At 38.9% G+C, this 26,266-nt stretch overlaps 1 protein-coding gene across 3 annotated transcripts in view; it reads left to right on the forward strand.

Annotated features, from left to right (window-relative positions):
* LOC117301368 (proto-oncogene tyrosine-protein kinase ROS-like) overlaps positions 1-26,266 on the forward strand; it is a 37,197-nt gene that overhangs the window by 430 nt on the left and 10,501 nt on the right. Inside the window, exons 1-6 of one of the 3 annotated variants that reach the window (XM_033785299.1) lie at positions 20,238-20,608; positions 20,995-21,321; positions 21,805-22,134; positions 24,137-24,454; positions 25,105-25,440; positions 25,961-26,245. In XM_033785299.1, the coding sequence (XP_033641190.1) occupies positions 20,392-20,608; positions 20,995-21,321; positions 21,805-22,134; positions 24,137-24,454; positions 25,105-25,440; positions 25,961-26,245 (1,813 nt within the window). In that variant the 5' untranslated portion in view covers positions 20,238-20,391. Of the gene's footprint in view, positions 1-1,105; positions 1,499-6,744; positions 6,766-20,237; positions 20,609-20,994; positions 21,322-21,804; positions 22,135-24,136; positions 24,455-25,104; positions 25,441-25,960; positions 26,246-26,266 lie in introns of those variants that run through there. The other 2 variants (XM_033785300.1, XM_033785301.1) reach the window with 2 other exon arrangements.

Consider the following 26,266-nt stretch of genomic DNA (forward strand, 5'->3'; position numbering starts at 1 on the left):
TTCTTTCACGAATCTTGAAAAGGAAGTTTATGAGATTTTACCTTTTGTACTTTCCCATGAATTGTTCACATTATAATATATTAAGCACTTGAGCCCCTTTTACACTAGATAAATTGAGCAAGGGCCCCCTGCTAAATTGCAGCATGGTTATAAAAGTTAACACATTGTACATCGTGTGAAAGGACGACAACTTTTGTTATGTCAAGGTTCCTTGTCATATCTTGTCAAACATTGCTACATTTTACAACCTTGCTAAAATTAAGCAAGGGACCCCTGTTGATTTTGATGTCGTGTGAATAGGGCTTTCAGTCTACCAGTGAGAGCTTACCTCGCAGGGTAATGTTGCAAACAATGCTATGGTTGGTATGACGGGATGTGCATGTTTGCTCAATAGGCCTATAGTGCTTGTCGAAAATAGGTTTCCCATTGAATAACACCTTCAACACCTTCAAATAAGTTACTTTATTTTCCATAATTTTCCGTGATTATCATGAGGCCTATGTAATATTATGTTATTTCGTCGATGATTTAGTCATTATTCAGCCTACACTGTTTTTCTCAACAGTTATTTTAAATGCTTCTCAAACATATTCAGGCGGTTTGATGTCGTTGTAGCAGGAGATTAGGGACTTTTCGTTTTCGACGACGGATGGTTCTGCGACGGTTGTTCAGCTAAACGTTGTCGTTTTCAGCACAACGAAGATTCATCCCAAGTACTGTCGTAGAAATTGAGGGACGACCGTCCTCAAAGCCGACGCATGCGCAGATGACGCCAAATGTCATCTTTACCGTCGCAGAACCATCCGTTGTCGAAAACGAAAAGTCCCTATTATGTGTCCCCCCACTCCCCACCCCCATATGGCGAACCATGTGAGAAAAAAACTTCTGACAAAGCCCTCTTTTGAATCATCCTCCCCATCACATGACTGTTACATCATATCAACTAGATCGTTACTAAATCTGTTATTGAACACTGGGCCCTTAAGGTTAACAACAGGTTCTTGCTTTTCGAAACCAGTGAATTCATTGGATACAATTTTTCATTGGATAAACGAGCAGTGACATGACAATCCCATGTTAATTATGTGTACTTTGTTTTGTTCAGTTTGCAATGGTCAAGAACTCACAATGACTCTGGAATCTGAAGCAAGTTATGAAGGAAATCCCACTACCCTGTCATGCTCCTACACTATTCTGGACAATACATATGAACTATTCGATCTGGAATGGTTCAAAGGAGATAGTTTTACGGGCCCATCTACCCTCAAGATCGCTGATTTCTGGCGAGCAGCAGCGTCTCCTTCTTATTACAATGGTTATGATGATTCATCACAATACCTGGTATCCAGAGACAATGATAATTCCGTCAGTTCTTTTGACATTTTAAATGTGGGGTTTAGTAACGATAGAGGGCGGTATTGGTGCAGAGTAACAGTGAGACCAATAGGAGGAACAGGAAATGTGGATGAGAAGGCTTCGACTGACTTGATTGTCTATAGTAAGTAAACATTAGACTGGTCCCCTGTCTTTATCCCCAAGGGTAAAGACAGGTACTTTTCGGAACCATTGATTTGATTGAATGCAGTGATGTCCTGGATAAACGTGCAGTGACGTTCCTTTACATATCTGTATTTTGATTGGTCCGGGGTGATGTCAGTGCAGCTGACAAAATCACCTCGGACCTATCAAAACACAGCTTAATTTCGGTCGTATCCATGGAGCAAGCTCGAGTGTGCACAGTGGTTAACTAAAGGTTGACCATTTTGACTCGAACCCAGGCTGGTTGACCATTGGTTGACTACTGTGGTCGACAGTTGGAACCACCTCGAGCCCATGGTTTCTTCACTGGTCCCAACAGCATGTTACATTCTAACATGTGTTAAGCGCAGAGGGGAACCAGTGACATTTTAGCGAAAAGAGGTGGAAGGTTGACTAGACTACCAAACGAGTCGTTCGGGTGGGTACGTCACTGCTCATGTGCGTTGCTAGTCTGTGGTCCACCACTGGTGGACTAATGTGCGCACTCGAACTTGCTCATGGATGTAGTGTAAATATGCTTATGCGGATAATATGTACAAAACAGTGCATGTACTTGCATTTAATGTTGGGTTGGAGGATTCGACTGTGTGTGAAATGAATGTAGGTGAAAGGTGAAAATGGACGGTAAAACATAACAACGAATGTGTACGACGTTGACTCTTAAAAGGGCGGACATAGGCGCATGCGAGTGTGCTGCGCGTTGTGCTGCGCGTTGTGCAGTGTTCACACACACACACACACCCCCCCCCCCCCACACACACACAAAATATAATAAGTCATAATTATTGGCAGATTAAGGAATTAAAACATTCAGAGGTAGGGTCATTCAGAGGTAGGGTCATAAACCTTTCCGCAAACAAATTGCGCAAGCGCTAACTGTTGAATGAGGTGCATGATGGTCTAGCTAGGGATCAGATTGCTCACAAGGTAGACCAGCATGCACCGTGGCTCTATTGGAAACGCATACATACCGTGTAATTGTGAAAAGATCCGTATGTACTGTGGTATGCGCTCAAACATCAACTGTGTATTAGTCTTTTCATGAAAACTAACGTGGGACTTTTCGAACGCTAGGTGGCAGCAGACTTACCAGGTTAATCCATTTATCTCGTTAATAAGCGCAAGTTGAAAACTTAAAACAATGACAATAGACCTTTCGCAAATACCCATTGCGCAAAGCGCTTTCTGTTGGTCTATAGCCAGTCTAGCTAGGGATCAAACGTGAGTGCTAGCTAGACCAGCATACACCTCATACAATGCATACGGCGCGCGTACCGAATATTAATTGCGTACCTGGTATATCTGCTGCCACCTAGCGTTGCAAAGTTTCCCATTGCACATGTGTTCTTGTTCTTGCAAGATTTAGAATAGATAGGTTACGAGCAGACCAGATGCCAAAATCGTTGGTAAAATAATATTTGTTTGGACCCGGTTTATAAAAATGACAAAGGTGGGTTATACATAAAATTGTGAGTTGGAAAAAATGACAGATCTATGAACTTTTAATTGATAATGATCAAATAAAAAATAAAAAATACACCTGACATGTACATTAATTTTAATGGGGAATAAAGCTGTTAATTAGAGTGTTATATAACGCCGTTAATTTACAGCGTTATAACATAGGGCGTTAAGGGTATAGTTGGTGCAATAAAACGCCGAGTAGGGCCTACCGAAAAATATGTTTTGCTATTGGCGGAAACCAGCCCCAGGCGTACGTCCGTCTGTATCACCTTGAAACTTGACTGACTATTGTACCAAGATTTCAGCAAAATATGTTACCAGATGCGGAAATAACCTGTTCATTGTATGTGTACTGCGCTGGTTTGAATAAACTCATTGAAAGTAGTTTCAATTTATTGAAGTCATTCTAAGCAGGAAATGAGAGTTATATTGAGTAAAATCTCGTGCAACTAATTTGACATGTTCAACTAAGTTTACAATTGGGCCCCTCTTGCCCAGTGTGGTCTTTACAAATATTGTGGTTTTGCAGCGCATAAAGATGTCAGGACTAATTCTGTTCATCGCTGGAATTCTGCTAAGACGTATGTATTATTTATAAGCGAATAATACGAATTTTCGTGGTTATTTGAAACTACTCAAATAGAGATATTAACTTTGTGTTCCCGCAAACCTCACTTTATATAGTTAGTATAGTTTGAGTCACAATATCTGAGGCACCTTTCCAATCATCTTTGTAGGGTTTTGTCGCACTGAACAGGCCGGTAAAGTAATAATTTTGTTTGGTGCATTTCTCGGTTATGAGGAGGGCTATAATACTACTTTTAAAGGCACTGGACACTATTGGTGATACTCAAAATAATTGTTAGCATAAAATCTTTTTCTTGGTAACAAGTAATGGAGAGCTGTCGGTAGTTTAAAACATTGTGAGAAACGCCTCCCTCGGAAGGAATGTAGTTTTTGAGAAAAAGGGTCTTTCTCACTCAAATAATAAAAGACTTCAGCTGAAGTCTTTTATTATGCGTCTTAAAGCACACAAAGTAATGCATCAAGGGTGTGTTTGCTTTCATTATCCTTTTTCAAATTCGATGACCAATTGAGCCAAAATTTTCACAGGTTTGTTATTTTATGCATATGTATATGTTGGGATACACCAAGTGAGAATACTTGTCTTTGACTGTTGACAATTACCAAAGGTGTTACCAAACCAGAAATGGTAAATAATAAAAGTCACTTTATAATGATGGTCATTGCTCTGGCTGTTTATGTATGCACTATCATGCATATGATTAATTGAGTGTATACCTTTTGATAGCTGTTTAGGCCTACATGCACTTTATAAAAATAAGTGATTTTGATTATTTTCTTTTTTCTTTAGTTGCTAATGGTCAAGTAGTCACAATGAGTCTTGAATCTGAAACCAGTTATGTTGGCGACCACACTGCCCTCTCTTGTTCGTATGTGATTCTGGACAGTTCTTATTTAGTTTTCACTTTGAGTTGGTTTAAAGGAGACAGTCCTTTAGACCCATCAATCAAAAAGATTGCTGACTTCATTAGAGAAGAAACATCTCCCTATTATGGAAATGGTTATGATGACCAATCACGATACAATGTATCCAGATCTGGAAACAGTGGTAGCTTCATCAGTACTTTTGACATTTTCAATGTGGAGTTTAGCAGAGATAGAGGGCGGTATTTGTGCAGTGTAACAGTGATACGATTTGACGGAACGAACTTTTTTGATACAGTGGACTCGACTGACTTGATTGTATACAGTAAGTACACGACCATCATAAAAATAAACTTTAAACAATTCAGTTTTTTCCAACATTATAAAAACATGGCGTTGTTATGTTTAATCTACGTTTGGTGGGTTTGAAACTTTGCATGTAATGTTCTTGTTATTGCAAAATCAAAGGTGACATTCGGGTGCTAAATTCGTTGTCAAAACCATTCTTGCTTTTAAATTGAAAAATAAACAAATAATATGATACCAAACCATTCGACACTCTTTACAATTATTTAAAATTATTTTTCAAGCGGAACACGTGGCCGATCATTGAACTGTTGTTTAAATATGAGATGTAATCAATCCTAATCATAACAACGAAGTCGTATAGCGCACGTATCTACCAACAAACTACTCAATACACTTAGTATATACATGTTTACAGAAAGATAGGTGAATAGAAAATGATAACTTTCTGAGACCGTACTATGTAGCACCTTACAATGTGTTACGGCACTTTTAGCAGCCACTTCCAGGAACACCGGGCGAACGCCCTTCTCTTAGCGATAAGTATTACTGTGATCTTGTACTTGCATACAAAACGCACGGGACCAACGGCTTAACGTCCCATCCGAAGGTAAAGGACACAGGTGTCACGACTCTCGAACCCGCACTCTGCTGTTCAGAAACACCAGAGTTTGAATCCGGTGCTCTTAACCGCTCGGCCATGACAAACATACAAAACACAATACAAATTTTCCCTAACATAGACTTGTTCGTGTGTATTTTACCTTGAAACTTGACTGGCTATATATCAAGTGTAAACGTTGTCCCAAAACACGGAAGTAACCCACATTGTATGTATAGCGCTACGAATTTCAAATATATGGATTTGATGTGTTTTCAATTTCTAGTCATATCTAAGCAGGACATAAACATTATCGCGAGTAAAAACTAAAGTTCCAATTAATAATTTATCAACTAAGCTGACAATTGGGAACTCACTCGCCTATAGTATCGTCTACATTCAGTATGGTTTTGCAGCGCATGAAGATGTCGGGACTACCGCTGTTCATCGTTGGATTACTTTTAACAAGTAAGTTTTGTGACATTTGAATCGTAGAAGATTTGTACACACGCACAAATTTCTTTTTTGATGGTAACTTTGTTTGTAATGAGGTCTTGTTTTTCTTTAAGGAATTCTAAACGGAAGTTTCAGGAAAATGTACTTATCTAATAGTTGTTCATTGTCTAAAGCACCATAGTCTAACCACGTAAACTTAGAGCAGGGTTAATTTATGTCGTACTTCTTCGGATCAGGTGGTTATAATGACGTGTGTATTCTGAATATCGGACTATCAAAATAATTCAATTCATATGAGGCCTATGTTATTTTGTAAACAAAGTTGTCGTTATTTTTGCCAACCATTGTGTTTCGGAATTTCTTTTGTAGTAGAATGTTGTTTGGGTTTTCTAAAAGTAGTTCAAATACTTGTCCAATTAGGATCTTAACTCCATTTTGTTTGATTAACATCACATGTTGTGGCCCGCAGACCAAATTGGATGTGTTTCCAATCAATTAGCAATAAAGAGTAAAAACCGTAGATCTTCTTATAGATACATACTGCAAGTTAACTTATTTGGTTTTCGTTTTGGTTTCTTTTTGTTTTAATCAAGGTGGGGGTATTTCTGCACAGCTGAATGTTGTCATCAGTAGTGGTCCATTGGTTGACAGTGGTACAGATACAACATTGACTTGCACATCAACTGAATCTGGTGGTACACTCAGAGAAGTTAGATGGAGTAAGGGTCCCATCAATGGAACCATTAATGATGCTGATGGAATCGTTTTATACGTCGTGGGTAGCCCTATCCAATGGGGTTCAGTAGATCAAAGCCATTATGAGTTTGATCTAACTGCTAGCGGTGTTCCTCTCACCATTAAATCAGTTTCTCGGGCCGATGAAGCTCAATACTGGTGTACTTTGAATTTTGAAGTAAGGGAGTACGGGTCAGCTGCAATGAGAGTAAGAGGTGAGTGTTCAGTGCGGGGATAAACCACTAAAGTCTAGGGTGATCTCACAAAGAGTTAACGACACTGGACACTATTCGTAATAATCAAAGACCAGTCTTCTCAATTGGTGTATCTCAGCATATGCATAAAATAACAAACCTGTGAAAATTTGAGCTCGATTGGTCGTCGGAGTTGCGAGATAACTATGAAAGAAAAAACACCCTTGTCACACGAAGTTATGTGCTTTCAGATGATTGATTTCGAGACCTCAAATAATCTAAATCTGTCTAGAAATCAAATTCGTGGAAACCTACTTCTTCCTCAAAAACGTCACTTCAGAGAGAGCCGTTTCTCAACCTCGTCCCATTACTCGAGTGAGGTTTTATGCTGATAATTATTTTGAGTATTTACCAATAGTCTCCAATGCCTTTAAGACTAGTCATATCTTGAGTTAAGACGGGCTACTTGTCCTAACTTAGGACTAGCCACACTAGCCGTTTTGTACGTCTCCTAGGACTATAGCCTAAGTTGTGAAATCGACCCTGTTCATTTGTGTAACTTCTCAATGTTTTATTAAACTTGTAGGGCCTATCCCTTTTTTCCCATATATTTAAAAAAATGTTTTTTGGGGCTGTTCAGTTTCTAATTGCAAGGGAACCCTGTTTTTAAGTGGTTTCTTTCGTAGTGTGGTTTCAATGTATAAGAGGGTTCCAACAACACCCTGTGCATTTTTATAATGCCTTTCAGTGGTTCATCAAATTTATATTTATAATTATTTATTGGTATCTTTGTTTTTATGTATTTGTGTACCCCCGTACTGCAGTGGTACACTTTTATGTATTTTATCTATGTAGTTTTTAACAATATTTTCGTGTGTTGATCTCACTCAGTATTGGTACATTTATTTCAATGCTGTGTCATACAAAAAAATAATACTACAATAATTCAGCTTAGTGTTACCGGTTTTTTTTTAAGTTTTTTTAAAAATAGAAATGAATGAATGAATGAATGAATGAATAAAAGTTCCCTTCGGATAGACAATAATGCGCAATACTCTTACGCAGCACACAGCGGTGGTCTTAATAAACTGGCATTATTTAGCAATTACTATTGTGCCCTGTATGGTGCTCTGTGGCAGCTTGCCCAGACATAGTCAACTTGTTCACAGAACTCGACAAAGTACTTAGTATACCGTAATTAATACTAAGGTTACAGTTCAGTACTCTGGGGGTTCGTGTATTGATAAACTGCAGAGTCCTTTATGATGTTATTGAAATAGTTCAATACATCTCTCCTGACCCTGTCCAATGGGGCACTATGGTGAATCCATAACTCATTAACGCCATTAAAGGGATATGTTGCCTTGAATCGGGCGAGTTGGTCTTTGAAAAGCCCTTGAAACCGTTAGTTATAAAATGCGTATGGATAAATAGATGTTTTAAAAGTAGAATATAATGGTACACGCACACATGCCTTGAAATTGCACGGTTTTCCTTTTACGTCGGCCATTTTTTTTTTGTGGGGTAAAAATCGGCGTCGTGGTGCGTTCAAACGCCGCAATGGGGCTTTGAAACGCCACATCTGAAAAAAGTGTTAAGCTGTTGGCGGAAATCAGCCCCCGTACGTACGTCCGTATGTATTTCACCTTGAAACATTATACCAAAAGAACGGCAAAAAAATGTTACCAGATGTGTGAGAATTAATCTGTTCATTGTATGTAAATTACGAATTTGAATAAATGGAAAGTGTTTTCAAATCATAGTAACTCTAAGCAGGAAATGAACGTTATATTGACTAAAAGCTGCCAACATGACTTATAGAAGAAGAATTGAAGTTTTCTGTTTTCGTTTTTTAGTTGCTAATGGTCAAGTAGTCACAGTGAGTCTGGAATCTGAAACCAGTTATGTTGGCGACCACACTGCCCTCTCTTGTTCGTATGCGATTCTGGACAGTTCTTATTTAGTTTTCACTTTGAGTTGGTTTAAAGGAGACAGTCCTTTAGACCCATCAACCAAAAAGATTGCTGACTTCATTAGAGAAGAAACATCTCCCTATTATGGAAATGGTTATGATGACCAATCACGATACAATGTATCCAGATCTGGAAACAGTGGTAGCTTCATCAGTACTTTTGACATTTTCAATGTGGAGTTTAGCAGAGATAGAGGGCGGTATTTGTGCAGAGTAACAGTGGCACGATTTGACGGAACAAACCCTTTTGATACAGCGGATTCGACTGACTTGATTGTATACAGTAAGTACACGACCATCATCAAAATAAACTTTAAACAATTCAGTTTTTTCCAACATTATAAAAACATGGCGTTGTTATGTTTAATCTACGTTTGGTGGGTTTGAAACTTTGCATGTAATGTTCTTGTTATTGCAATATCAAAGGTGACATTCGGGTGCTAAATTCGTTGTCAAAACCATTCTTGCTTTTAAATTGAAAAATAAACAAATAATATGATACCAAACCATTCGACACTCTTTACAATTATTTTAAAAAAAACCTTAAAAATCAATTCGAACGTTTTCAAGCGGAACACGTGGCCGATCATTGAACTGTTGTTTGATTATATGATGTAATCAATACTAATCATAACAACGAAGTCGTATAGCGCACGTATCTACCAACAAAATACTCAATACACTTAGATGTTTACAGAAAGATAGGTGAATAGAAAATGATAACTTTCTGAGACCGTACTATGTAGCACCTTACAAGGGTTAACAAGGTGTTACGGCACTTTTAGCAGCCACTACCAGGAACACCGGGCGAACGCCCTTCTCTTAGCGATAAGTATTACTGTGATCTTGTACTTGCATACACAACGCACGGGACCAACGGCTTAACGTCCCATCCGAAGGTAAAGGACACAGGTGTCACGACTCTCAAACCCGCACTCTGCTGTTTAGAAACACCAGAGTTTGAATCCGGTGCTCTTAACCGCTCGGCCATGACAAACATACAAAACACAATACAAATTTTCCCTAACATAGACTTGTTCGTGTGTATTTTACCTTGAAACTTGACTGGCTATATACCAAGTGTAAACGTTGTCCCAAAACACGGAAGTAACCCACATTGTATGTATAGCGCTGCGAATTTAAAATAAATGGATTTGATGTGTTTTCAATTTCTAGTCATATCTAAGCAGGACATTAACATTATCGCGAGTAAAAACTAAAGTTCCAATTAATAATGTATCAACTAAGCTGACAGTTGGGACCTCACTCGCCCATAGTATCGTCTACATTCAGTACGGTTTTGCAGCGCATGAAGATGTCGGGACTACTGCTGTTCATCGTTGGATTACTTTTAACAAGTAAGTTTTGTGACATTTGAATCGTAGAAGATTTGTACACACGCACAAGTTTCTTTTTTGATGGTAACTTTGTTTGTAATGAGGTCTTGTTTTTCTTTAACGAATTCTAAACGGAAGTTTCAGGAAAAATAATGTACTTTTCTAATAGTTGTTCATTATCTAAAGCACCATAGTCTAACCACGTAAACTTAGAGCAGGGTTAATTTATGTCGTACTTCTTCGGATCAGGTGGTTATAATGACGTGTGTATTCTTAATATCGGACTATCAAAATAATTCAATTCATATGAGGCCTACGTTATTTTGTAAACAGAGTTGTCATTATTTTTGCCAACCATTGTGTTTCGGAATTTCTTTTGTAGTAGAATGTTGTTTGGGTTTTCTAAAAGTAGTTCAAATACTTGTCCAATTAGGATCTTAACTCCATTTTGTTTGATTAACATCACATGTTGTGGCCTGCAGACCAAATTGGATGTGCTTTCAATCAGTTAGCAATAAAGAGTAAAAACATTTCATCTTCATAATAGATGTATACTGCAAGTTAACTTATTGGGTTTTCGTTTTGGTTTCTTTTTGTTTTAATCAAGGTGGGCGTATTTCTGCACAGCTGGATGTTGTTATCAGTAGTGGTCCATCGGTGGACAGTGGTACAGATACAACATTGACTTGCACATCAACTGAATCTGGTGGTTCACCCAGAGAAGTCGTATGGAGTAAGGGTCCCATAAATGGAACCATTAATGATGCTGATGGAATCGTTTTATACGTCGTGGGTAGCCCTATCCAATGGGGTTCAGTAGATCAAAGCCATTATGAGTTTGATCTAACTGCTAGCGGTGTTCCTCTCACCATTAAATCAGTTTCTCGGGCCGATGAAGCTCAATACTGGTGTACTTTGAATTTTGGAGTAAGGGAGTACGGGACAGCTGCAATGAGAGTAAGAGGTGAGATTCGGCGCAGGGCCCAATTTCACCATACTCTGCTTACCGCCGAATCTGCGCTTACGGTCACGATTTCCCGCTTACGTGCAAGCGCCGAATTTCTGCGCTAGCCTTTTAAGCGTAGAATGCCTAGAAACGTGGAGTACGCACGCGCAGAAGCCAAAATTCACCGCTAACCCGTGAAATACGGCTTGCCGTTAGCACAGAATTACCTGCTTCCGTAAGCGCCGATTCTGTGCTTGTATACGGTAAGCAGAGCCATGAAATTGGGCCCAGGTAAAACCAGACCAGTTCACACCGGATGAAACAATAATGCGCAAAACTCTTACGCAGCAACAGCGGTTGTCTTATGTACTTTTTGTACCACAAGACACAATGTCCACGGATTTACATTAAACTTACAAAGTTTGGTGATGATGGTAATGGCAATGTCACGAATACGTTTTACATGCTTTTAAGCAAACATAGTTGTAGTGACTTGTTTTACTCAAATCTAAAAAAAAAAAAAAACTCAGAAAGTTATTATTAACTGCTAGGCCATGATACACATAATACACAATGCAGCCTTTACAAAAGCATAGAAATGTTCGTGTGTATTTCACCTTGAAACTTGACTGGCTATATATACAAAGTGTAAACTTTGTCCCCAAACACGGAAGTAGCCCTGCGAACTTAAATAACAGAATTTGATATGGTTTCAATTCCAAGTCTCTCTATAGACAGTCTCCTAGGCAGGAAATTAACGTTATAGCGAGTAAAAACTCAAGTTCCAAATAATAATAATTTATCGACTAAGTTGACAGTTGGGACTTCACACGCTCATAGTATCGTCTACATTCAGTATGGTTCTGTCACGTATGAAGATGTCAGGACTACTACTGTTCATCATTGGAATACTGTTAACAAGTAAGTTTTGTGAGTTATTTGAATCGTTTGAACACAAACACAGTTTCTTCTTGGATGACATAAATACAACAGTTTTATAGCGCTTCATACATAGTGTTTCTAAGCACTTTACAAAAAAGTAACAGGTATTATAGAAAAACAAGAGCAGTCACGGGTTGGTATTCAATTTAGTTTTGAACAAGTTCACATTCAGGGAATCGCGCATGATGAATGGGAGATTGTTCCAAAGTTTGGGGGCACACACGGGAGAAGGCACGTTCACCGTAGCGAGTAATATGGATACGTGGATCAGGGGTCGAGTTCACAAAGAGTTGAAATTGATCTTATTTTTAGTTCAAATCAATATTAGTTGATAGGAATTGTGTGATGTCAAAATACGAATTATTATTATGATAACGGCAAACTCATCGACCCGAGGAGCTAGTTGAGGTGTGCAGTGTGTGATAAGCGGAGATGTATATTCACTTTTGTATTTAGCTCTTGGTTTTTCTAAATGTTCAGGAAATTATTGTACTTTCCCGATAGTTTTTTTGCATTAATATCTAACTCACCATAGTCTACTAACATATCTAAATAAGGGTTGTAGCACTACTTAGGTTGGTTATTCATTTATAACTTGTGTGGTCTTTTAGGTTTGCGGTGGCAAGTGATTGTATCGGAATGTGCATCATAAGGCCTATTATTATTTCTTTTAAACAAAGTTGCAATTTTTTTGCCAACCATTGTGTTATGTTATTTATTTTATAGAATGTTGCTTAAGTTGGGTTTCCTAAACTTTATTATAATAATTATAAAATGGTGACATTCGGATCATAGCTGACTCCTTGTATATCATAGTACACCTACTGCACATACAAATTATTAACTTTTATTTGGTTTTCTTTGTGTTTTTGTTTTAATCAAGGTGGGGGTAGTTCTGCACAGCTGGATGTTGTCATCAGTAGTGGTCCATTAGTGGACAGTGGTACAGATACAACATTGACCTGCACATCAACTAAATCTGGTTCACTCAGAGAAGCCCAGTGGAGCAAAGGTCCATTCGATGGGACTTATAATGATGCTGAACCAATCGTTTATTACCTCATCGGTGACCCCGTCCTTTGGGGTAACTTCGTGGATCCAAACCACTATGAGTTTGATCATACTGTAAGTGGTGTTCCTCTCACCATTAAATCAGTTACATTAGATGATGAAGCTAAGTACTGGTGTACCGTGAATATTGTGGAACATGAGCAAGGGTCAGCTGTTATGAGAGTAAGAGGTGAGTGTTCAGTGCGGGTAATAAGCCATTACAGTTCAGGGTGGATTTCACAAAGAGTTAAAGGAACACGTTGCCTTGGATCGGTCGAGTTGGTCTTTGAACAGCGTTTGTAACCATTTGTTATAAAATGCATATGGTTAGAAAGATGATTTAAAAGCAGAATACAATGATCCACCGGCCGACCATGTTAGTCGACGAGGTAAAAGGAAAACCACGCAATTTCGAGTAATACTTGTGTGGATCATTATATTCTACTTTTAAAATATCTTTCTAATCACATGCATTTTATAACAAACGGTTACAAATACGCTTTTCAAAGACCAACTCGACCGATCCAAGGCAACGTGTTCCTTTAAGACTATAGTCTTATCTTGGGTTATACTCGTCTTAACTTAGGACTAGCCATACGTTTGGTATATGTCTCCTAGGGCTATAGTCTGAGTTAGGACTAGTCCTAACTTTGTGAAATCGACCCCTGTTCATTTGTGTAAAATATTCTCAATGTATTATCAAACTTGTATAGGGCCTATTCCTTTTTTGTTGTCATTTTTTTACAAATATTTTTGGAGGGTTGTTCAGTTTTTAATTGGTAGGGTACCCTTTTTTATGTGGTTTATTCCATAGTGGGGTTTCAATGTATAAGAGGGTTCCCACAACACCCTGTGCATTTTTTATAATACCTTTCAGTGGTTTATCAAATTTATATTTATATTTTTGTTTTAATGTAATTATGTACCCCCGTACTGCAGTGGTGAAGTTTTATGTCTTTTATCTTGTGTTGATACTCAGTTTTGGTACATTTATTTCAATGCTGTCATACAAAACAATAATACAGTAATACAATAATTCATCTTTGTGTTACCATTGGTTTTTTAATAAAAATGAATGAATGAATCAATGAAACTTCTCTTCGGATGAAACAATAAAGCACAAAACTATTACGCAGCACACAGCGGTGGTCTTAAACTGGCATTTTGGGGGCAATTACTATGTGTGCCCTGTATGGCGCTCTGTGGCAGCTTGCCCAGACATAGTCAACTTGTCCACAGAACTCGACCAAGTACTTAGTATACCGTAATTAATACTAAGGTTACAGTTCAGTACTCTGGGGTTCATGTATTGATAAACTGCCGAGTCCTTGATGTTATTGAAATAGTTCAATACATCTCTCCTGACCCTGTCCAATGGGGCACTATGGTGAATCCATAACTCATTAACGCCATTAAAGGGATATGTTGCCTTGAATCGGGCGAGTTGGTCTTTGAAAAGCGCTTGAAACAGTTAGTTATAAAATGCGTATGGATAAATAGATGTTTTAAAAGTAGAATATAATTGTACACGCACACATGCCTCGAAATTGCACGGTTTTCCTTTTACGTCGGCCATTTTTTTGTGGAGTAAAAATCGGCGTCGTGGTGCGTTCAAACGCCGCAATGGGGCTTTGAAACGCCACATCTGAAAAAGTGTTTAGCTGTTGGCGGAAATCAGCCCCCGTACGTACGTCCGTATGTATTTCACCTTGAAACATTATACCAAAAGAACGGCAAAATATGTTACCAGATGTGTGAGAATTAACCTGTTCATTGTATGTAAACTACGAATTTGAATAAATGGAAAGTGTTTTCAATTCATAGTAACTCTAAGCAGGAAATGAACGTTATATTGACTAAAAGCTGCCAACATGACTTTTAGAAGAAGAATTGAAGTTTTCTGTTTTCTTTTTTTAGTTACTAATGGTCAAGTAGTCACAGTGAGTCTGGAATCTGAGACAAGTTATGTTGGCGACCACACTGCCCTCTCTTGTTCGTATGCGATTCTGGACAGTTCTTATTTAGTTTTCACAGTGGATTGGTTCAAAGGAGAGAGTGTTTCAGACCCATCTACCCTCAAGATTGCTGAATTCTATCTAGATGCAACATCTCCTACATATGGCAGTGCTCACAATGACCAATCACAATACAATGTATCCAGATCTGGAAACAGTGGTAGCTTCATCAGTACTTTTGAAATTTTTAATGTGGAGTTTAGTAGAGATAGAGGGCGGTATTTGTGCAGAGTAACAGTGGTACAGTCTGACGGAATGAACTCTGTAAATGCAGTTGCCACAACTGTCTTGATTGTGTACAGTAAGTACTATTATTTTAGAACATTATTAAAAATAAAGGAACATTACAGAATTGTTTTTTTTTGCCAACAAAACAGTTGCTGGCATTAAGCACTAAATGTAATCCATCATACACATAAACTGATAAGCCTGTAGAAGTTTGAGATCGATCGGCCATCTGGGTCACGAGAAAATGATTACACATTTTGCATTATATTGGTAAAACAAAATGAAACTGAATAAAACGCTCATCACTGAGCGATAAAAACTCCAAACGGGAAACTAGTTTTATTTTTTTTCCAATCAAATCTGACATTTCAAACAGAAATACTTCAAGGGGTGTTTTCTACTATCGCAATAATGCAAATTGAAGACTGAAAGCAACATTTTCATTTCAATGCATTTTTGTGTACAAAAGTACTGCTTCTACGTCAACACTGTTACTGACTCGCTGTCGTTACGATAACATCTAGACCCGTGCCGATCTAGTAGTTTTCTACTTCGAAATGGTTGCCGACAGTGCTGCGATCTCACCACGATGCTATACCACACTGCTTGTACGATAAACGGTGTTCCCACTACGACCTTTTCCCCGTTCATTGTTAGCTACGACCAGGCTACGCTTAATTTGAACATGTTCAAAATAAGCGTGGGGAGAGAATGCAGCTTCCTGACCTGGGAGAACCCACCCCGACCAAACCACGCCCATTGAGATCCTCCCACGTTTAGCTCACGATTGGTCCTCGATTGGCCACGCTCTCGGCCACACTATGTTTATAGCGTATACCGAGGACTTCTCTTAGTTCTTCCATTGTTTAGACATTTTTTATCAGACGTCCCCATTGGTTTTGTACACAAAATCTACCGAGGACTGTCCTCGGTATGACTTTTTCCCGGGTCCCTTTTAAATCCTCGGTTATCAATTAGTAGACATGCCCAGTGTTACTACACAGTGTTGTGGTACAAGATAGTTATAGTGTTGAGCTGAGAACAAAAGAAGTATGTGTATACTTACACGCAGTGTTGTTTACAGTGTTGAGGAAAATTATTTTTTTCCTATTAAACAAAGGAATGTTCGCAGGGACAGCAACACATGGTCGTGCGTGGGGGTGTTTCGTGGTCCCTTTTTTTGAGGGGGGGGGGGTGCATGTTGCAAAATCGAGGTGACCCGGTGCTAAATCGTTGTCAAAATAATATTTGTTAATATTTCGACAAATTAAAAAACAAAAATGGCGACAAACCCTTTGACACTCTTTTCATTTTATTTTGATTTAAATTACAAAACACTTGTGAATGAGTTGAACATTTTCAAGTGGAATGGCTGACCGATTTTTGAACTGTTATTTTGATTTTGATCAAAATTGTAAAAATGCACTTTATATGTGCGGGACTCGTTCGTCTGTATTTCACCTTGAAACTGTACAGACTATTACACCAAAGAACTGTAAAGTATGTTCCCAAACACGGAAGTATACTTCCTCTATTGTATGTATATTATTGCGCTGCGAGTTTGAATAAAATAGTTGTGTTCCCACGTTACAGGTTATCAGGAAATGCAATACATGAGTCTCAAACTAAAATTTGACACTGTACTATGAAGTTACTGAATATTACAGTCGCCTATAGTTTACAATGCGTACGGTTTTGCAGAGCGTGGAAATGTCAGGACTAATACTGTTCATCATTGGAATACTGTTAAAAGGTAAATTATTATGGTGGAATTAAACGTATATTCGTCTATAGGAACAATTTTGGTACTTTTTGAGTCTGTGTACTTGTTGTATGTTACAAAATACAATATCTACAGATTTACAGTAAATTCACACAGTTTAAAAATATTGTTGGTAAAAAGCTTATCCCTTTAAAGGCAGCGGACACTATTGGTAATTACTCAAAATAATTATTAGCATAAAACCTTACTTGGTGATGAGTAATGGGGAGAGGTTGATGGTATAAACCATTGTGAGAAACGGCTCCCTCTGAAGTGACATAGTTTTCGAGAAAAAAAAGTAATTTTCCACGAATTTGATTTCGAGACATCAGATTTAGAATTTGAGGTCTCGAAATCAACCATCTAAACGCACACAACTTCGTGTGACAAGGGTGTTTTTATCTTGCATTATTATCTCGAAACTTCGACGACCAATTGAGCTCAAATTTTCACAGGTTTGTTGTTTTATGCATATGTTGAGATACACCAAGTGAGAAGAATAGTCTTTGACAATTACCAATAGTGTCCAGTGCCTTTAAATATAATTTGCTGAGGTGCTGTAGTTTTTGAGAAACGAATAAGACAAGTCACTTTTGTACTTTTCCTTTTAGAGCAGACAACCACGGGGACAATATCACTCTACATTACACATCACACAAACACACATCCAAATTTAAGACCGACAATTGAGACAAGACAAAGATGGATTAATATAACTTCATGTATAACATGATAATTGTAAATTAATAAATTAACTTTGTGACTTGACATCAGTTATGTATCCAACATAATAGGCATACTATTCTAATTTGGATTCTAGTAAATTCATTGTATTTTTCATTTTGGTTTTATCTATATACACCGATGTGCGTATAGCCGTGTAACCTCAGTACTTGCCCAAGTTCTGCGAACACAATATTACTCGGGTGGGATTCGAACCCACCACGAGAGTAACATTCCTTGTATGTATTTCATAGAACTCGGGAAAGTACTGAATATAGACAGTGCTAATACACACATCGGTGTTTATAGATAAAACTAAAATGAATATTCTGTATCCCCCATGCAAATTTAAAATCTATTAAAATCCTTGTACTTCATACCACTGATAATCAAACTTCTTCTTATGTTTTAATAAAGGTGTATCTGCAGAGCTGGATATAGTTATAAGCAGTGGTCCATTGGTGGACAGTGGTACAGATACAACATTGACTTGCACAACAACTTCATCCGGTACAATTAGAGCAGTCAGTTGGAAAAAGGGTTCCTTCAATGTGACCTATAATGATGCCGATACCATAGTTTTCTATAACACTATGCATGGTGTCATATGGGATCCTTTAGTGGATCAAAACCATTATGAGTTTGATCAAACTCTAAGTGGAGTTCCTCTCACCATTAAATCAGTTACATTGCATGATGAAGCTCAGTACTGGTGTTATTTGAATATCGACTCTGGAATCGGATACCAGTTTGGTACTGCTGTTATGAGAGTAAGAGGTGAGTTTGAAATAATAATCAATTTTGTAACATATGCCTTCTGTAGTGACGAATTATTAACTGCAAGTCAATTCAATTCAATAATTTATTTGTCCATTAAAAAGATAAAAATTGAAAACTTACTGCACTGTTATTTCAAATTTGTATTTCACTGTTATTGTATAAATGTTATCACACACAAAAAAGGCAAAAACTGTCCCCTGGGGAAGGGTTACAATTTTAACAATGTCAACACTTATAACAACATAGCAAAGATCACGAGGTTAGCATAAACGATATCAAATTATACTTGGTTTTCCTTAACTTAGAAAAAGCAGAGAATATTCTCTGCATCACAATTCATAATGGCTTTATAATGACATTGGTGATCTATATATTTTTCGGGTTTTGTGATTGTTTGTTTTTATGTTATGTTCTTGTTGTTGCAAAATCACGGTGACATGTACTAGACCATAATTGTTTAATTCGTTGTTAAAATCATCTTAGTTTGTTAGTTGACAATTCTTTTGACATTCTTTTCATAAAACTTTTGAACCAAGTCAAATGTTGATCGATCTTTAAACTGTTATTTGGTTATGATATAAACAATCTTTTTTTTTACGTGCACCGTAAATATACGTACGCCCCCGTCTATATTTCACCTTGAAACTTGAATGACTATTGTACCAAAAGTTAAGCAAAATATGTTACCAGATGCGGATGTAACCTCCATTGTTGTGCTGCGAATTTGAATAAAGGGACTTATTTTGTTTGCAGTCCGTAGTAATTCTGTACAAGGAAGTGAACGTTATTTTAGTCAAATCTCGAGTTAGACCTAAAATTTGACACTTCCATTACTATAAGCTACTGGTTATCGTAGTCGCCTATGGTCTAGTCTACAGTGTGGTTTTGCGGAGCATGAAGATGTCAGGACTATTACTGTTCATCGTTGGAATACTGTTCAAAGGTAAGTTATTGTTGATGACTATTTGAATGGTAGAAATAGACACATAAACATTTATTCATCTATAGTAACATTTTGGTATTCATGTCTTCGTTTTCTTTGACCAAACCTCAAAGTAACTTTAGAGGCACTGGACACTAATGGTAATAACTCAAAATAACAACTGACTTGGTAACAAGCAATGGAGAGCTGTTGACAGTATTAAACATTGTGGGAACTACAGCTACACTATACAAACAGTTTTAAGATTTCAAACACATTTCTAAGCATTTGTAGAGCCTACCAACTTTTCCACATGTTTAACCCGTCTTTAGATTGTTGTGTGTGTTTGAATCCTACAAACCATGTAAGCAGGTGTCAAAATGATAAACACGCTGATCATTTAAATTTGTTTAAAAAGTTGGTACAACTTTTACTCCAAGCACAGTGTATTATTGGCTAAGAGTCGTGCACAGGCAGTAGGAGCCTACACGAGTGCCCTATTTCATTACATTGGGTGCGTTCGTTTAGCTTCCCTGGGTAGACGCCGCAGTGCTCACTCGGGTGAGCCCCTGACAAGAGCTAATCGAACGATCACACTCGCCCTCTCGTGGTGACGGCATGCACCTCAGGTCACCCCCAAGTGACCCACTCCACAAGCAGGGGGCTAACCCGTGTGAGCCCCGTCAAAGCTATTCGAACGTACCGGGGCAGACCGGGGTCGACCCAGGGAAGCTAAACGAACGCACCCATAGTCATCAAAGATGGCGGCAAATGACGTCATGTGAAATCCATCTTGTTCTTTCTGTCTCCAGCCACATCCAGCCAGGCTTTGCAAGTATCAGCACCACCTGTGTCCAGTGTGAATGGAACAAGAACAACTCTTACTTGCAGTTACTCACTGAGCACACAAGGCTATGTCTTATACCGTGTGCTATGGTATAACAGTGACACCTTTGATGCATATTCAGTAATGGCTAGGTTTGGTAATATCGGAATAACAAATCCTGAGTATTTCAATGGATACGATTCATCTACTCACACCATGACTAGAGATGATTCTATGTCAACCTTTACCTTTGCGGAAGTTAATGTGTACAATGATGATAGGATCTATGGATGTCAAGTGGAATACAGGAAAGGTCTAGATAGAGAATCAGGCAGGGCAACCACCAAATTGACAGTTATAGGTAAGTAAGCCGAATTGTACTGTGTATTTTATTTATATTATTTTATTTCAAGATCTTTATACAGGATTCAAATATCAGCACAACTGCTGTTTTAAATTATGGTCCTGTGTCTGAAAAAAAAAATGACATTAAGGAAAAAAACATTACTTAAAAATATACAAAGATGCTGGAATTCGAGACCGGGGCCGATTTTACAACGAGTTAGGACTCGTCTTATCTCGAGTTAGGACGAGTAGCCCTTCCTATTAGGATTAATCTTAAGGTCTGCATGCTACAGTGCAGGGTTGGGACTGGTCCTAAGTCCTAAGATTAGTCTTAAGTTAGGAACAGTTTTGTGAAATCGACGGCAGTGCCTTTAACCGGTATATATCATTCATCTGTTTCAGTTTTTCCGTCTACCATCACTTTGTCTGACTCAACTGGTGCCTATCCCCCTGGGTGGACGTCATACCTGGTGGAAGGTGAGGATCGCGAGTACACATGCGTGGTACCAGACATCAACCCCGAAGCATCATTTACATGGACTGTAGGAGATCAAGAATTGGGTCACAATGAGAGCAATACTGATGAGCCCGATGGCCTGACTACTAGCACAAGTACAGCTTCAGTAATGGCTTCATTTCAAAATCATCATAACCGAGCGCTAAAGTGTCAAGCAATAAACAAAGAAGGTTCAGATGGGACAATTATCAGCGTAACGATCGATGTCAAAGGTGAGAAATATTTAATTTGAGAGTTGTTGCTCTTTTACTTGAAGCCCCTTTTTTTAGGGGGGGGGGGCTACTTGTTTGAGTGCGCGAGTGCATCTGCTACATGCTTATTATAATATACCTTTATGGTGCATGCCATCTTGAACTTCTCCCATTGGTATCAAGGTAAAACCAAACCGAGGCTGGAAGAACAAAATAGTCTGTGGTCGATTTCACAAAGAGTTAGGACTAGTCCTTACTTAGGACTAGTCTCAGGAGATATTGAAAAACTAAGGCTAGTCCTAAGTTAGGATTCGAACCCACGTCCCTTGCAATTCTAGAGCAGTGTCTTCCCAACTAGACTAACGAGATTGCCCGGTAGCTATAGGGGTAGTTCGAATCCTATGTTTTAGCAGCGGGTACCACAACGATATAATAGATGTTAAAACTTTATATTCATCGTTTCTCTGTTGATAAATCTTGTTCTTGTCTTATTTTGTCATGAAGTTCCACCGAAGGAATCCTCGGTATCGATGTCTTACGCCGGCAATGATCTGGTTCCTGGGGGTAATCTTTCTGTAAACCAGGGTGAAGAACAGACTTTGACATGTACGGTTCAGGGTTCCAGACCTGCTGCAACCATTGCCGTGTATCGTAACGGTATGTTAGAGGGAACTACTGGCCGAACCGTAGAAGGGGATGGATTGCTGAACACCATGGAGAACTGGGTATTTACTCCACAGAGAAACTACCACAAACAGCGAGTAGAATGTGAAGCAAAGACCAGTGAGTCAACGATGCCGTACCCAGCTGCCGATCTCATCCTTGTTGTTGATGGTTTGTATAATATCATCGTATAAAATGATTTGTGGCATTGCATGGTGAGCTATCAATGTCCCTATTTATAAGAGGTTTATTTAGAGAACTGTCTTGCTATATTCTACTACCGCGGAGTAGATTGATCGGATTTTCCGGAGACGTCTCAGTTCTGAAAAGAACTGTCCTGCTTTTAAACTACTACCTGGGCGGAAGGTAGAACATCGGCTAGGACTACTACTTTAGCTTATAAGATCGCGGAGTGAGTTCTTAATTGGTTTCGACTAGCTTGCTCTAGTCATGGCAGGAGACTCTACCTGGCAAGTAAATAAAATAAACATGGTTGGTACCGCTTACCAAATAATATATTAATACAATCGTAGTCATCGTCATTTTGCTCCAAAGCACTAAATGGTGAATGTGGCGTGTCATGGCTTAGCGGTAGAGCACCGGACTCAAGCTGAGACTCAGTTTAGCAGAGTGTGGGTTCGAGAGTCGTGACACTTGTGTCCTTAGCTTCGCCCTTCGGATGGGACGTAAACTGTTGGTCAGTGTGTCGTTAAACGCACGTAAAAGAACAAAGTGCACTTATCGTAAAGAGAATGGGTTCGCCCCGGTGTTCCTGGTCTGAGCGGCAGTAAATCGCGCTCAAGTGTGAGTCCTTACAAGTGGGGTAAACAACAATTAAAATATCAAAATCAGACAAAGTTTTTTAAACAAAATTAATAAAAATGTGTAAATTGTATTCGCAAATCCACAATTGTGTGTGTGTGTGTGTGTGTTTTTTTTTCTTGTTTTTTTTTGCTGTGTTGTGTCGGTTTCTTCTTGTTAGTGGTCATTTTTAAAACAGGGCTCCTTTGCTCTGATTTTATTGTTTTACTGATTTGTTTGTCAACAATCAGCTCAAAGTTATCTTTGAGCTAAAAACTCGTTCAGTATTTCTTTACTTTTTCTTTCACTTAAATTTAATTGAATTTCTAATGTTAAGTTTCCGTCAAAAGAAACATTATTTCGGAAATAATTATTTAAATAAACAAATAACCCTTAATTTTTACCATATTGCTGTTTGTTGAAATTTAATTTGTTGTACGTTACTATTTGCATGAGATGTGTCTTTTTATTTATTTTAATTGTCTGAACACTTTTTGAATAAAATATGCATTTTTTTTGTATGTGACTTTTATTTATATTAAGTAATTTGTCCAGTGTAGGCCTACTTAAAATGCAATCATACCTTGTAAGACAATAAACATTTCAGGTGTTTGAATATTGACATGTAGGCTACGCATTCATACTTTCTACTTGCCCATTAATTTGGTAAAGCGATTTTTTGTTTGTAACACGTTTTTGCATCATATATCTGAGCTTTTGACCCTAACAAACTGTATTTTGCTTCCCTCGACTTGTCAAATCGTAAAATCGCCATCCCATAAGAACTCCCGGGTCAGAGCTGACCTGGATTCAGAGTCCCGTTGAGCCTGACCTGTTTCCGGGTCAAGTTGACACGGAAACTGGCTTTAAAAATGTGTATTTATTATTATTTTTATTATGCAAGTTGCCAGGCACACAAGACCTGAATGCCACATCAAGGTGTGGGCTACAATCTATTTTTTTTTGCCAGAGGCCATTGCCAGCTACTCCTGGGGCAGAAACATGATTAACCCTGTGTAGTTAATGAGGATGTATGGCTTGACTGCACTACCTCCCCTACTTTACGAAGCGTATGACACAAGAGTCACGACTGCGACTCGAATCCACTCTGCTGATCAAACACCAGAGCTTGAATCCGGTGCTCTTAACCGCTGGGCCATGACACGCCACGTGTCATGTTTTTAAACCATTTCTTTGTTATTTTTAGCCAGCTTCCCCGGGTCAACAGGACCCGGAAATAGGTCATTCTCACAACGGGACCCAGAAAACCGGGTCAATTTGGACCCGCAAGGTGTTAGTGTGCGCTCCGTTCAAGTTACAACTCAGACAGACAATCTATAAAACAAAAACGTCCACTATTCTTCCAATACAGGTCCACCTGACATCCCTGTGATATCAGGTAGTCTTACAATGACTGAGGATATGGCGACTACACTGACATGCACAGCAGACTTGGGATACCCTGATGACTGGTACTTGGCGTGGTCTAATGAAGGCACTCCTATAGAGAACCAACCTGATACAACAGCAGTCTTATCAGGAACCAGTCAACGTTTCATGTTTACCAGTCAGCTTGAGTTTACCCCTAAGAGACAAGACAACACACACTTCATTACGTGCACTGCAAGTAGAGCCTTATGGACTTCAACACCATTACCAGAGAAGACATGGGGTCCTATCAATGTCCAATGTAAGTGTGCTTGCCAATTTCATAAAACATGTAAAATCACCCGCGGTGTGCCTACGGAGTACTTCATAAACCTGTTAACCGTAAGAAAGGGTACAGGCTGGCAACCTGCGGTAAGCACATGAGTGACGTATAATGGGTGCGTTCGATTAGCTTCCCTGTGTCGACCCCGACAAGAGCTAATCGAACATCACATACTCGCCCTCTCGTGGTGAAGTCATGCACCTGGGGCCAGTAGGTCACTGGAGGCTGACCCGGGTGTGCCCATGGAATGACGCCAAAGCTATTCGAACGTACCGGGGGCAGACCGGGGTCGACCCAGGGAAGCTGATCGAACGCACCCTATGCAAAATGCAAATCCACGGTGACGTGCCAAATAATTTGTTCGCCTAATTGAGAAATCATGGTGAAATACGTTTACGCTAATAACGCACATTGTTCTGCTACAGTAAGCACAACAATTGCTTACCGGTAAACAGCTTTATAAAATTGTTTTAATCCTATTTTATATATATAAACCTTACTTCAAAGGGTTGTAGCGTTTTTTTTGTATAGATATCTCAAAGGATTTTGAGCAGTTATCTATTTCATACCTTATACCATGCAAAGTCTCAAACAGCACTAACACGTCAGTGGCTTTGTTTGACCACCAGATGAAGGCAATATCACCAACAAGCACCTTACTGAGGTTGGTATCGGGGGTGGTCTTACAGCAAACCTGACCTGCATTGCAAAGGGCAATCCCGAACCTACCATCACATGGCTCGATCCGGATGGAGTAGAGATCATCAACGGTGGAAATGGTAACAAGTACATGGTGGTAGAATCATATACAACATCTGATACTGATCTGACCATTGGAAATGTGACCACCAGTACACTGAGCATCTGGGCAGTGGACCCTCAGGTGGACTATGGAGTGTATGCCTGCAACAGCAACAATGGCATCGGACAAGCAGACAAGCATGAAATCATTGTCAATAAAACAAGTAAGATTACATTACGATTGGTAATAGCCTATAATTGACAATCTGTCTGTAATATAATGGTAGCTAAATTTGCTGTAGCAAAGGAGGAACAATTGTTAACCAAAAAAGAATCATTGGCGGTCAACTGATTTTGCTATACAGTTGCACAGATGTTTAAAGGAACATTACATAATTGTTTTTTGCTAAAAAATAAAAAAATAAAAAAGCTGGCATTGTAAGCACTTCCATCATACATAAACTGACAAACAGATTACATATTTTGCATGAAAAAGAAAAGAAAAAAAAGGAGTTCGCGTTCTTGAGATGTTGCCTAAAATCTGTGGCAAATGATTATGTCAAAGCAGGAAGACTATTCCTTCATAGGAATACACATCTGAGAAGCTTTTACACAACACACGGGACCAACGGCTTTACGTCCCATCCGAAGGACGAAGCAATGGTTGCGCTTGCACGACTTGGCTCAACATCGTGATGAAGCAACTATCCGAGTTTTTTTTCTCACTGTTTCGTTGGTTAACAGGAGTACCAGACCAGCCAACGGGTGTCGTATTGACTGACCAAACTTCAAGCTCATTAGCAGTGCGATGGTCAGCTGGTTATGATGGTGGTGAGACTCAGTGGTTTCATGTCAGCCATAAGAAGACTGCAGACTCCTCAGAGACATTCAGCGATATGATTGAGGGAGGGGTGACTACATACAATGTGGATGGTCTCGAGTCATACACAGAGTACGAGATTCAGGTCTATGCTGAGAATGACGTGGGGAGAAATCCAAGTCCTGGCAGCATTCTGGAATACACCTTACGTAAGTTTTAAACTATTCTGT

Source organism: Asterias rubens, chromosome 17 (assembly GCF_902459465.1).
Source record: "Asterias rubens chromosome 17, eAstRub1.3, whole genome shotgun sequence".
Classification (NCBI taxonomy): domain Eukaryota; kingdom Metazoa; phylum Echinodermata; class Asteroidea; order Forcipulatida; family Asteriidae; genus Asterias; species Asterias rubens.